The sequence below is a fragment of the Muntiacus reevesi genome, chromosome X (genome assembly GCF_963930625.1).
Source record: "Muntiacus reevesi chromosome X, mMunRee1.1, whole genome shotgun sequence".
In the NCBI taxonomy this organism is placed as follows: Eukaryota; Metazoa; Chordata; class Mammalia; order Artiodactyla; family Cervidae; genus Muntiacus; species Muntiacus reevesi.
The window spans coordinates 121,850,818-121,863,646 of record NC_089271.1 but is presented as its reverse complement, the minus strand read 5'-3'; the positions used below and the strand labels follow the sequence as shown (position 1 = coordinate 121,863,646).

General features: G+C 36.7%; 1 protein-coding gene across 6 annotated transcripts in view; it reads right to left on the bottom strand.

The window, feature by feature from the left end:
* Window positions 1-12,829, bottom strand: part of SMARCA1 (SWI/SNF related, matrix associated, actin dependent regulator of chromatin, subfamily a, member 1) — a 69,048-nt gene that overhangs the window by 31,255 nt on the left and 24,964 nt on the right. For 4 of the 6 annotated variants that reach the window (XM_065915560.1, XM_065915561.1, XM_065915562.1 and 1 more), the window contains exons 12-17: window positions 11,760-11,881; window positions 9,165-9,200; window positions 8,080-8,232; window positions 6,008-6,140; window positions 5,091-5,239; window positions 3,507-3,626 (exon numbers count right to left, since the gene is read on the bottom strand). In XM_065915560.1, coding sequence (XP_065771632.1) covers window positions 3,507-3,626; window positions 5,091-5,239; window positions 6,008-6,140; window positions 8,080-8,232; window positions 9,165-9,200; window positions 11,760-11,881 — 713 coding nt within the window. The remainder of the gene's footprint in view (window positions 1-3,506; window positions 3,627-5,090; window positions 5,240-6,007; window positions 6,141-8,079; window positions 8,233-9,164; window positions 9,201-11,759; window positions 11,882-12,829) is intronic. The other 2 variants (XM_065915563.1, XM_065915558.1) reach the window with 1 other exon arrangement.

Genomic DNA, 12,829 nt, shown 5'->3' with positions numbered 1-12,829 from the left:
AAAACACTCTTAAAACCAATAAGCCCATAGGAATAACTGCAAAATTAATTTTTAAAAAGTCACATAATGAGATCTACAAAGCATATTAGGAAGGCAGTTTCTATGCTGTGCATGCAGGCTATCACCTCCATCTCATCAGAGTAAACCATAAATGGTCTCAATTAAAGTTAGAGATGGAATAACCAGATAGATTTTGGTCAAGATACTAAAAACTAACCAGGAATAATGGTAGCAACAAAGCATTATCACCATACTAGTTGCAATGCAAATTAAAATGACTCACCTCTCATTTTTCAATAAAATCAATATCCGAGAATAAGTTTTTTTTATCTTAAAAATTCATTCTGCCAGTTAAAAAATATAACAGCTTTATAGAACAATTTGAGTAGCAAAATAAAAATGACAGAATTGTATTATAACTGAAAAAATATTCTTAAGTCCATGCTGATATAAATAAATGAGTATACAAATAAATGGGGAGAAGGGACAGTTTTTCCTTACAGAAAAATCCCAATTAACAAATATAGATGGAATGAAGGAAATACAAAATTACCATTAGGTAAATGCCCCAATAACTATTGTAGGCAAACTTCACCAAGAGATGCCAAAATCAGTGTGTAAAAGTTTGAGGAGTAGCTCCCCCCACCAAAATATTTATCAATTACAAAGGGAAAACTGGTAACTCTACCGTGGAAAAATCCAGCAGGCGCCACCTCAATAAAGTGACTAAGATTAATGTCCCCAGTAACACGACATAGTGACATCATGTTCCCTGGTATGACATACTGAGAAAGACAGAACATCCCTTCCAAGGCATTCTTGCCAAAAATACATAATCTCAATCAAATCATGAAAAAAAAAAACAAAAACCCAAAGTGAAAGACAAACTACAAGACAGCAGAAAAATGCTGTTCAAAAGTGTCAAGGTCATGAAAAACAAAGAAAGACTGAGAACTATCACAGATTAGAAGAGACCAAGGAGACACAGCAATGAAATGCAATGTGAAGACAATGAGAAGACAAGTCACAGACTGAGAGAAAGTGTTTGCAAAAGACCTATCTGACTACCAGCCAATGTTTCATGTAAACTCTGAGAAGAAATAAATCTTGTCTTATTTAAAAAAAAAAAAAAGACAGCTGATAAAAGACTGTTATCCAAAATATACAAAGAACTCTTAAAACTCAATAATAAGAAAATACCCAATCTGATTTTTAAATGGGCAAAAGATCTGAACAGACACCTCCCTAATGAAATACACAGATGGCAAATAAGCAAGTGAAAATATGTTCCACATCATTCATCAGTGAAATACAAATTAAAACAAAGACATACTACTACACTGCATGCTTGCTCAGTCGTGTCCCAGGTATCAAACCCACATCTCCTGCACTGGCAGGCAGATTCTTCACCACTGTGCCACCTGGGAAGCCCCATTCACTGCCCATGAGAATGTAAACAGTATGACCATTTTGGAAGACAGGTTGTCAGTTTCTTACAAAATTAAATATTCTTACCATACAATCGGGGCTTCCCTGGTGGCTCAGTTGGTAAAGAAACTACCTGCAGTACAGGAGACCTGGGTTCTATCCCTGGGTCGGGAAGATCCCCTGGAAAAGGAAATGGCGACCCATTCCAGTATTCTTGCCTGGGAAATCCCATGGGCAGAAGAGCCTGGTAGGCTACAGTCCACGGGGTCGCAAGAGTCAGACTTAACTTAGCAACTAGACCACCACCACTACCATAGAATCCAACAGCCGTGCTCCTTGGGATTTACCCAAAAGAGTTGAAAATCTATATCCCCACAAAAACCTGCACATGAATGTTTATGGCAGCTTTTATTCATAATACCAAAACTGGAAGCAATCAAGATGTCCTTCAGTAGATAAATGCATAAATAAACTGTAGTATATCAGAGATGGATCTTAGCACTACAAAGAAATGAGCCATCAAGTCATGAAAAGGCACAAAGGAACTTTAAATGCATATTGCTAAGTGAAAGAAGCCAAGCAGAAAAGGCTACATATTGTATGATTCCAACAATATAATATTCTGGAAAGGGCAAAACTATGGCAATAGTACAAAGATCAATTGTTGTCAGGGGCTGAGGGGAAGGTGGGATTACTAGGCAGCACACGGAGGGTTTTTAGGGCAATGAAACCATCCTGGATGATATTATAATGGTGGATATAATGGTGGATATAATTTATCCAAATCCATAGACTGTACAATTCCAAAACTGAACCCTAATGCAAATGATGGCCTTTGCATGATAATGATATGTCAATGTAGGTTCAACAGATGTTCAATGAGATGTTGATAGTGTAGGAAGCTCTTGGAGGGGGGGGCAGATAGAATATGGGAACTCTTTGTATTTTCCACTCCTTTTTGCTATGAACCTAAAACTGCTCTTAAAAATAAAACTGTTTTTAGAAACTGCAAAGTGGTATCCTGGATTGTAAACCCTGGAACAGGGAAAGGATACTAGGGTACTGGGGGAAAAGGTTAACTTTCTATACTTGTTCACTGTAATATGATTAGGTAAATTGTTAACATGGGAAGCTGAGTGAAGGATACATGTGAACTCTGTACTATTTTTTGCAATAAAGTCTAAAGCCATTTCAATATTAAAAGCTTTAAAAATTACAGCCATAATTTCAGTTTAAACAGAGAAAATAAACAAAATTCCCATTTTTTCAAGGGAACTTTGTGACCCATGAAGTATATTACAAGGCATTATTTTATGAGACCACCTGTAACAAAGTCCTTTTAGCATTTAACCAACTATATGTCAACAATAATATTATTACTAATGTAATTAATACTAAATACTGCACATTTTGTTCTAATTACTCTAAAATGTAATTACTACAACCTCCGTTTGATTGGTGAAAACACTGATTATCTTAAGTCACTTGATTATGGTTACCAAAGGGGAAAGGGGAGGAGGGATAAATCAGGAGTTTGGGATTCACATATACACACTACTATATATAAAATAGATAACCAACAAGGGTCTACTGTACAGCACAGTGAACTATACTCAATATTTTGTAATGACCTATAAGGGAAAGGAATCTGAAAAAAAATATGTGCACATATAACTGAATTGCTTTGCTGTATACCTGAAACTAACACAACATTGTAAATCAACTATACTTCAACTAAAAAAAATTTTTAAGTCACTTAATTAGTAATAGAGTTATGATTTCAGCTTCAGAATCCAGGAACTCAACCACAATCCTATATTACTTCTCAAAAACGAAAGTAGTGGTACAGTAATAGCAGCAACAGCAAAAATGATGATGATGATAGTGGTAATAATAATAACAATAAACAACCAGCAGAATATATTAAACATAGCCCGTGGATAAGGTCATTTTGACCTACATAACTCTCTCTATAGAAGAGTATTGTAACAGGTAAATGCCAGTGTTTTGTTAAATATTTAATTGTTATGGGAAGAAATGCTAATCTGAGAATCTAACGGTTGACAGTAAAAAGTTACCTTCTGTTTTTCTCTATAATCTTCTCCTTCAAACTTGTATAAACTTTGTTCAATGTCCATTCTAAAATTTCTCAGAGAAGACTCTCCCATTTTCTGCAAGCGTTCATTCATCTCTGCGGTCTAAAGTTGAATGCATTGAAATCAGAAAATTATCACTGAATTACTTATAAAAATCTGTGACTTCTCTGTCTTTTTAAAGGCAATTATTGATATGAAATATAAAATCTGTTCATTTACAAGGTAATAATGCAATGCTAACATCAAACTTGAATATAAATTTAATTTACCCCAAGTATTTTAAATATTTCAATGGTTCTTCTTAAGTGCTCTCACTAAGGCTTTCTCTAAAATCTTTCATCATTGACAATATAGCCCTATTATAATTTCTGCTGCATAATTTTAATAGGACACATGGCAATGCTAAAACAAAGGCAAACTTGGACTAAACAACACATCTGCACACTAATATGAAACATAGTAACACAAGATTGCTCAAAATCCAACATATAACCTCAGATACCTGAAAAGGTGCACAATATCAATAATTGCCAGGGAAATGCAAGTCAAAGCCACAAGGAGATATCATCTCACACCTGCTAGAGTAGCTATTATCAAAAAGACAAGAAATAGCAAGTGTTGGTGAGGATGTGGGAAAAGAGGAACCCTTGTGCACTACTGGTACTGGTACAGCCACCAAGGAAAACAGGATGTAGTTTGCTCTAAAAATTAAAAATAGAGCTACCATTGATCCAGCAATTCTAAATTCCACTTCTGGGTATTTATTTGAAGGAAATGAACTCATTAATTCGAAAAGATACCTTTACCCCCATGTTTGTTGCAGCACTATTTACAATAGCCAAGACAGGAATACAACCTAAATGTCCATCGATGGATGAATAGATAAAGAAAATGTAGTGTATATGAATACAATGGAATATTATTCAGCTGTTAAAGAGAAGGATATCCTGCCATTAGAGACAGGATGGATGGACCTTGAGGCTATTATGCTAAATGAAATAAGTGAGAGACAGAATGGAGAAGGACATGGCGACCCACTACAGTATTCTTGCCTAGAGAATTCTGTGGACAGAGGAGCCTGGTGGACTGTTTCAGTCGTGTCCGACTATGTGCAACCCTATGGACAGCAGCTCACCAGGCTCCTCTGTCCATGGAATTCTCTAGGCAAGAATACCGGCGTGGGTTGCCATTTCCTTCTCCAAGATAATTTCTAATCCCATGCAAAAAGAAAGGTCGTAAAATGCAGTCCTGATAGAAGTGATTAAACAAAAAATTTACTTGGCTTTTAAGTACAGTAAATGCCAATATTATAAGTATGAGGTATAAGGTCACTTGATTTTAAACTCTGGCTCTTAGTCTTTCTCAACAAAAAATTAAACTAAAAATATAAAAAAATACTAAATTATCCCTAGATATAAATCTACAAATTCTTACAGAGGACATGTAACATGTTCTCTGAAACATGCATTTGAAACATGCATTTGCAACAATGCAATACAATAACTATGCTGAAGTATGTCGATTTAAAGCAATCGATCCGGAAAACAAAAAGCCATTTTAACCTACCTTCTTTTCCCCTCTTTCTAGAAGAGTTGTAATGTCTTCATCTGTCAGCTCACTTTCTTTAGAAGCAAAAACATGGGTGGCTCCATGACGTATCATTTGCAACATTTCCTCTTTTGCCATCTTGTTAGACTGTTGGTCAATGAGTCTTCCTAATAATAAAAATAAAAATTGTATATATTCCATGATATTTCAGAGAAAGCATAGCATAATAGTTCTAATCAGACACTTCTACATTTAACCATGAGTCTGCCTGCAATGCAGGAGACCTGGGTTCAATTCCTGTGTCGGGAAGATACCCTGGAGAAGGAAATGGCAATCCACTCCAGTATTCTTGCCTGGAGAATCCCAAGGACAGAGGAGCCCAGCAGGCTACAGTCTACGGGGTCACAAGAGTCGGACACGACTGAGTGACTAAGCACACATTTAACCATAAGTAAAGCTTTACAGCAAAAAATTAGTGAACTTTGAAGTAGTTTTTTAAATGAATAACCCTGCAAGTTTTTCTTCTACCATACCTTCCATTTCAATATGAATTTCCTTCTATAAAATTAACTTAAAACACAGGAGGACAAAAACATTTTTTCATGTTCAAACTTCAATTCTCAGATCAAATTTCTCTGTATGAAAAGACACCCTCTAATACATAATTTAAAATTTTTAAGCCAAACTTTTATCTGCTACATAATATCAAGTACTTCAAAAGACATGCCATTGACATTCAACTATAAGATAGAGAGGTTCTACTACCTACCCCATATACTGAACACAAGTTTTCAAGATGGGGATTTTTTTAAAATTTGACTTTCTTCTCTAAGATTGCAGATTTTGGTCAACTATCATTAAAAGTAATCTCCTTTAAAGAAAACTGTATGTGTTTTTCCAAAGAAACATCTAAGTAAGTTTACACATATAAATACCCTGTTGTATGACAATTGAATCCAGTCTCAGTTTTATCTCAGCTCTTTCAACAATCCTTTCTTCAACAGTGTTGTCGGTGATGAGACGAAACACACGTACTGGCTTCTTCTGACCAATACGATGTGCACGATCCTAGTAAAAAAAAATCCTAATATAAGACACTGGGTATTCTGGATAAAACGTATGGTATAGCTAGCTTATGCAATAAAATTCTGAAAATAAAATTAGTTCCTGATCTCTTTAGAGTGGCCACTTTTGAAAGAAGGATAATGAATGTTAAGACTATCTAGAGAACCCTGGGAACAAAGAAATCCACAAATATTCTGCTGTATCATTAATGGAAATTTCCAGAAGAACAAAAGACAAAAGCCCTTGAAGATAAGGTCTAAAAAGAGCTGAAAAAAGAACTGGAAGCTTCCTGACTGAGTTACTGAATAACTTTAAGCCATTAAATAAAAACACCTTCCACCCTAGCGAGGAGATTTTTAAGTGAGGGGCAAAGTAGTTAACAAGGGTTGCTATGGTGGCAAAAGTCAGCTTTCTCTCATCAGCAAGCAGTTCTTTCTGCTTACTGAGGCAATTCAGCGCTCTGCAGTAAAGGGTCATAGACACTAATGGGAGATTAATACCCTTACTGTATGGTCTAGAATTTGGTCCTGTGGTTTACAGTTGGTAAAGGTAACAGGTGGCAAGTTCTGATAACAGATAAACAGCTAGGGGGAGTATTTTTAAAAACCCCAGAAGCTCTCAGCAAATATGTGAAGGAAGAAGGGTAGCTGAGCAAACAAACAAAAAAAAAAAAAAAAAAAGCAAAGAAACAGCCCTGTACTAAATATATAAAAACAGCAGCACCAGTAACAGTTTCAACACAGCATGCTGAAAGAGAATGCAACACCCCTACACACATTTACATTTCAAACTCAAATTAGTAAATTGTGAAAGATCAGCTATATTCTAACACTTTTAAGGAAATGAAGTGCTATCAACAGACTTTCCCGTTCACTAACACTAACTTACCGGGACTTACTCCTACTGAGTCAGATCAACATGTTAAAGTAGTAATAATTGGTGCTAGTGGTAAAGAACCTGCCTGCCAATGCAGTAGACATAAGAGATGCAGGTTAGATCCTAAGGTTGGGAAGATCCCCTGGAGGAGGGCATAACAACCCATTCCATTATTCTTGCCTGGAGAATCCCATGGACAGAGGAGCCTGGTGGGATCCAGTCCAGGGTCGCAGAGTCAGAGTCCAATTGAAGTGGCAGCACCAGCAGCAGCATGCCAAAGCATGTGGATTTTAAAATGTCCTAATGTAAATATTTTCAATTCTCTATTACAAAAGAAAAGGGAGGACTTCTAAGCTCTGCCTCATTGGCATATGATTTTGTTTCCAAAGACAGTCAATTGTCCCAAAAATTCTGGGGATTTTGAATGCATAGCTCTTTTGTATCTTTTTACTTCTGAAATTATATTCACCTTAAAATTTGAGTCACAGTGACTGAATTTATAGCTCTAGTTCAATAAATGATACCATGATTAAAAGTAAGAAAAGCTCCTTGAATTTTTTAGGGTGGAGTAGTTTCTGATAGTGTCTCTAGGTAGCAAATGTTTTCCTGGAATATATTCCTTTGTTACATTTTCACCTTCTTGCCCCAGTTGTTTCATTACAGAAGTTAAAATCCTATCTCTCCCAATTTTAGTGCTAAGGATTTTAATATATTTAGTTGTTGAGCAGAATAATACTTAGAGACTAATTTTTAATCTCTTATCATTCAAACATGAATGTATCTTCTTCAATATTTAGGAATGGGGAAAAATTACATTTGTGTTTCATGATAAAAGCCAGAATCAACACAGAAATGCTACAGTTAGATTTGGCATCTATCTGTTTTCATTTCATTTGTTTTTGCAATTAGCATAGCAACTTTGTTTTCCAAAAAAATCTATTTTAACACCTACCAAACGTCCCAAAGACTGCTATCACCCTTTCATCATAAATTACTTTCATGCTTTATGAATAGCAATAGTTTTCTCACCGAAGATACATTTCTGATATCATTAAAGGTAACTAACCATAGCTTGCAGGTCCACCTGTGGATTCCAGTCTGAATCATACAGTATAACCACATCAGCACTTGCCAAGTTAATTCCGAGCCCTCCAGCCCTGGTACTCAGCATGAAGATGAATTTGCTACTATTAGGAATATTAAAGGCCTCTATTGCTTCCTTTTTTTTTAATTGATAGGAGATGGAAGGAAAAGAGAGAAAAATAAAATTATATTACCAGAGTTCTTAAGAAATAAATAAACATTTTAACATGCATGCTCAAACCCCCACTTTGTAAAATTCTTCCACCTTCAAAAATATTTAAGCATTTATCTATAAACTGCACTGTGTATACAGTAAAAAGTATATTAAATAACGTAACTAATCTTTAGACACTTACACCAGTAAAGACAAACAACAATCACAAAGACAAATTTAACCAAGCAAGTGATAAATTACTTCAAAATAAAAATAGTGAAAATGTTTTAATTGAGTGAGAGCTGAAATTTATTTAGGGGGCAAAATGTCAGATATCTCAACTTCATTCCCATTAATTTATGAAGGATTAATAGAGAAGATATAGTTTAGAAGACCAACCAAGAGAGAAAAAAAAAGTTTAGAAATGGGAATGAAAGCAACATATAAAGGGGAGGTAGGTAGATTTACTACCATATGGCGAAAAGGAGCAAACAGGGAAGTAATGAGGAAAATCAGGAAGGTAATCCATGGATATTTAGTAAAGAGTCTTAAAAATTAATAGGACATTAATATCCTTACTATATAAAGATCTCAATTAATTAGAAAAAAAAAAAAAACCACTAAGACTCCAATAGAAAAATGAGGGGATAAAAAGAACAGACAGTACACAGAAGAACAAATACAAATGGCTAATAAACACAAGAATAATGTTCAGTCCCACTAGTCATCAAGTAAATGCAAATAAAAAAACATAATACCATTTTTTGAAGATTAAAAGAATGATAATACTCAATGTTGACGAGGGGGCGATGAGACGGGCACTCTCATACATTGCTGCTGGGAGTGTAAATTGGTACAACCTTTCTGGAAAGCAATTTGGCAACATGCATCAAGAGTCTTAAATGTGTTCATACCCTTTGACCCAGTAATTCCACTTCTAGGAATTTATCCTAAGGAAATAATCAGAGATGGGCACAAAGATTTATGTAGAAGGACTTTTACTTAAGCATTATTTATAATAGTGAAAAATTGGAAACAACCTAAATGATCAACAAAAGGGGGATAAATTATTTATTGTATGTCCATAGGATGAAACACTACACTGAAATTATTTTTACAGTGATTTTTTTGTTACTAATATGGGGAGGTACAACATAATGTTGAGTAAAATGTATCAGGATACTGAACTTTATATGTAGCATATACGGTATAATATTAATTACTTATATATTATATATGCATAGAAAGATCAGCCAGAAATACTTTCACTTTCCAAATTTCCTTGGCAATCATATATCACTTTTATAATCATGAAATACAGGAAGTTCTATTTTTAAGGAATGGAATGGCATGGTCAAAAGCTGCAGGCAGAGAAGGCGACTCTGCTGCAGTCCATACAGCATGTAGAGGGGCAGTACAGAAAGCAGCATGGTGTAGTGAGAGGCAATTTGGTGTAGAGGAAATAGCAAAAACCTGGGCGTGAGTCATAACTCTACCATTTATTACACATGTGGTTCTCAGCAAGCATTTAACCTCTCTGAGACACAGTTTCAAGTGGAGCAAGTCATGCCAATACTTCACTGGGCTGCTAGGAGAATTCAACTGGAACTATAAAGTTGCCTAGCTTATAGCTGTTGCTTGACAAATGTTAGCACCTTTCCCTATAAAAGTGAGGTTAAAGTTAAGGTAAGTCAAGGTTACAGAAGCTAGCTGAATTTAGCTATAGCTATGGCAAATCTGAGTGCTATTGAGAAAAAACTGCTTATGAACAGCTCGTGAACAATTTGAGTAAGGAATCCAAGGTAGATTTCCACTTCTTATTGGGAAAATAGATGAAATGCTTATCTGAATGATGATATAATGGGGAGGCAGGATGTTTCCAAAACAAAATGAACAGCTCTCACTGTGCTACATCCAAAGTCAAAACATGTGATTCCAACCCTCTGAAGGGAGGACATTATTTAGCATTTTAAGAGACCAGATAATTGGGGCATAATTAGGTAAGGTCCATATTATTCATGAGCAGAGAGATTAGTCAGAAATGCAAATTGGCTATTTGAGATCAGAAAGCACCTACTTTTCTGCTTTAATATCATCTTCATTCCAGGAAGAAGGGCCATCTTGAATGGTACTATATGGCCTATGCTTCATGTGGATTGGCAGAAATCCATTCTCAGGAGAAAATCAACAAAAGCCCAATAAAGTTTTGAGTCACCATTTCCGAGAGAGTCGGACTATAGAGCAGGGAACAGTGTAAGCTTTGAAACATCCTTATTTATAAATATTACCACAACTGTTTCCCCATAGTGGGCAGCAGGGAAACTCTTAATGTGAAAAGGGCCTGTGCTTCTGCTATAGGAGGCACACAAGGGACGGAGCGCCCGCTGCAGCTACGGAAGGACAAGGACATAGGCTGGGAGTCTCTGTGGCCGGAGAAGGGGTCCAAGAGCTGAGAAGTGAAAAGGCCTGTGCACTTTCATGACCTGTGATCTACACTGCACTGCACAGTACAAAAACTATGTTCACACCTATCCTAGCCGGTGATCCTCACAACACTGTCAGGAAAACAAAAGCCTAGGCATTAACAGGACCCTTATAATACACAGTTAAAGATCCTGAGGCTCAGAGGATTAAATAGCTTGCACACATAATGGTGGAGTTGATGTTAAATTCAAGTCTTTGGAAACCAAGTTCAATGCATTTTCCACTATACCATGAAATCACGGTCTCTGCCCACAGCATGAGTATAGACTTAAAACAGAGGCCAAAGACAGAGCCCTGAAGGATTACAGAAAAGAGAAGATACATTAGCAAAGCCCTCCCTCAGAAAAAGTGCTTTGAAGGGTTTTATATACATTAGACCCCTGATATTCATGAGAAATAATCTTAAAATCTTTAAGAATTTCCAAGTTAAAAGATACTTGGGTGCTAGACAGGCTTCCTCATTAGTTAAGTGACTCATTCCTGCACACCAACCTTTTAGTCTTCCAAGATCCAACTGAATGATAAGCACCTGTACCTATGTCGTCCAAATTCAGTTTCACAAAATGTCTATTGAGATCATTTCCTTTACAAATTATTGTCTCATGAGTCCTTACAGTTGCTCATAAACTGAAAAAGTCTCAACTGTTCAACTCCATGAATGGCGAGGGTCTAATGTAGGAGGCAAATCAGGAAAAGAAAATGACATAGAATCAAGGGTCAAAGAGGGAGCTGAGAAACAGCAGTCAAAAGGCCTGGGATAGCAGTGGTTAGAGGAGGTAAGGATGTGATGGTGCAGTGTCCTTTTGATAAGCAAGGATGTCTTTGAAAACCTTGGAAAAGAATGATTTGTAAAGAGCCAGTGTAATGAAAGTCCAGCTGAAGATCTCAAGGAGCAAGAGATGGTAGTGAGCAATTCAATGCACCTAGCTAAAGAAAAGGCCAAAATTCAAAACTACCTAGTGATGAAAAACATGGCGTAACTGAACTCTGATTTTTCAAGTCTTGTTTTATTTTCTCTTCCTCACCTCTCTTTCTTCATGTGGGGTTTGTCCATCCAGTCGACAATACTCATAACCACGCCACATACAATAATCCTCCAAAATGTCCAGCAAGCGTGTCATCTGGCTAAAAATGAGAACCCTTGAACCTAAAACATTTCACCAAAAAAAGGCAAGTTATTCAACTTGTGTAAAACTAACCTGAAAGTTACAAAAATAAAAGCAAACATCATATGCAATATAAATATATAGCATGTGAACACTCATACCACTAACGAATACTAAGCCCCCTACACACATCTCTTCAACGGATACTATACAGAAGTAAGTATTTGTTGAGTAATACATTTTTAAGGTCTTCAAAATCCCCCACACATATTGAGATGATTTAAAGCCTGCCTTTACTTTGTCCTGAGGATTGTTCTAGTCTCTCAGGCTCAGGAGATACACCCCCACATTGCTTCCAAGCTTCTCTTCCTAACATACAAGTCTGAATGTGTCATTCTCCACAGCTAAATCTTCAGCAATCACCCACACCACCTTCAAAATAGCCCAAAACCCATAAAGCATGGTTTAAATGGCCTTTTGTAATAGCCCCAATTCACCTTCCTGGACTCATCCACTGCCGCGCTATCCAAATACCATAAGCTCCACATTCCCTTCTTTCACACCTCTGCTTCATTGCAGAGATGGAAAACCCTTGCCCTCCTTTTTTCCACTGTTTACTCCTACACATTCTGCAGTGCTCACCCCAAATGTCATCTTTGTGAACACTCCCTCAACTCCTAATATCTCAGCATATCACAGCACTTATCACAATGACTTGCAATTATGCCTCCTCAGTGCACTGAGAGCATCTACAAGGCGAGGACTGTTGTCTTATGCATCTTTGTATACCCAGCCCATAGGGGCTTCCCAGGTGGCACAGTGGTAAAGAATTCACCTGCCAATGCAGGAGCCGCAGGAGACACGGGTTCTATCCCTGGGTTGGAAAGATCCCCTGGAGGAGGAAATAGCAACCCATTCCAGTCTCCCTGCCTGGGAAATCCCATGGACAGAGAAGCCTGATGGGCTACAGTCTGCTGCTGCCATTGCTA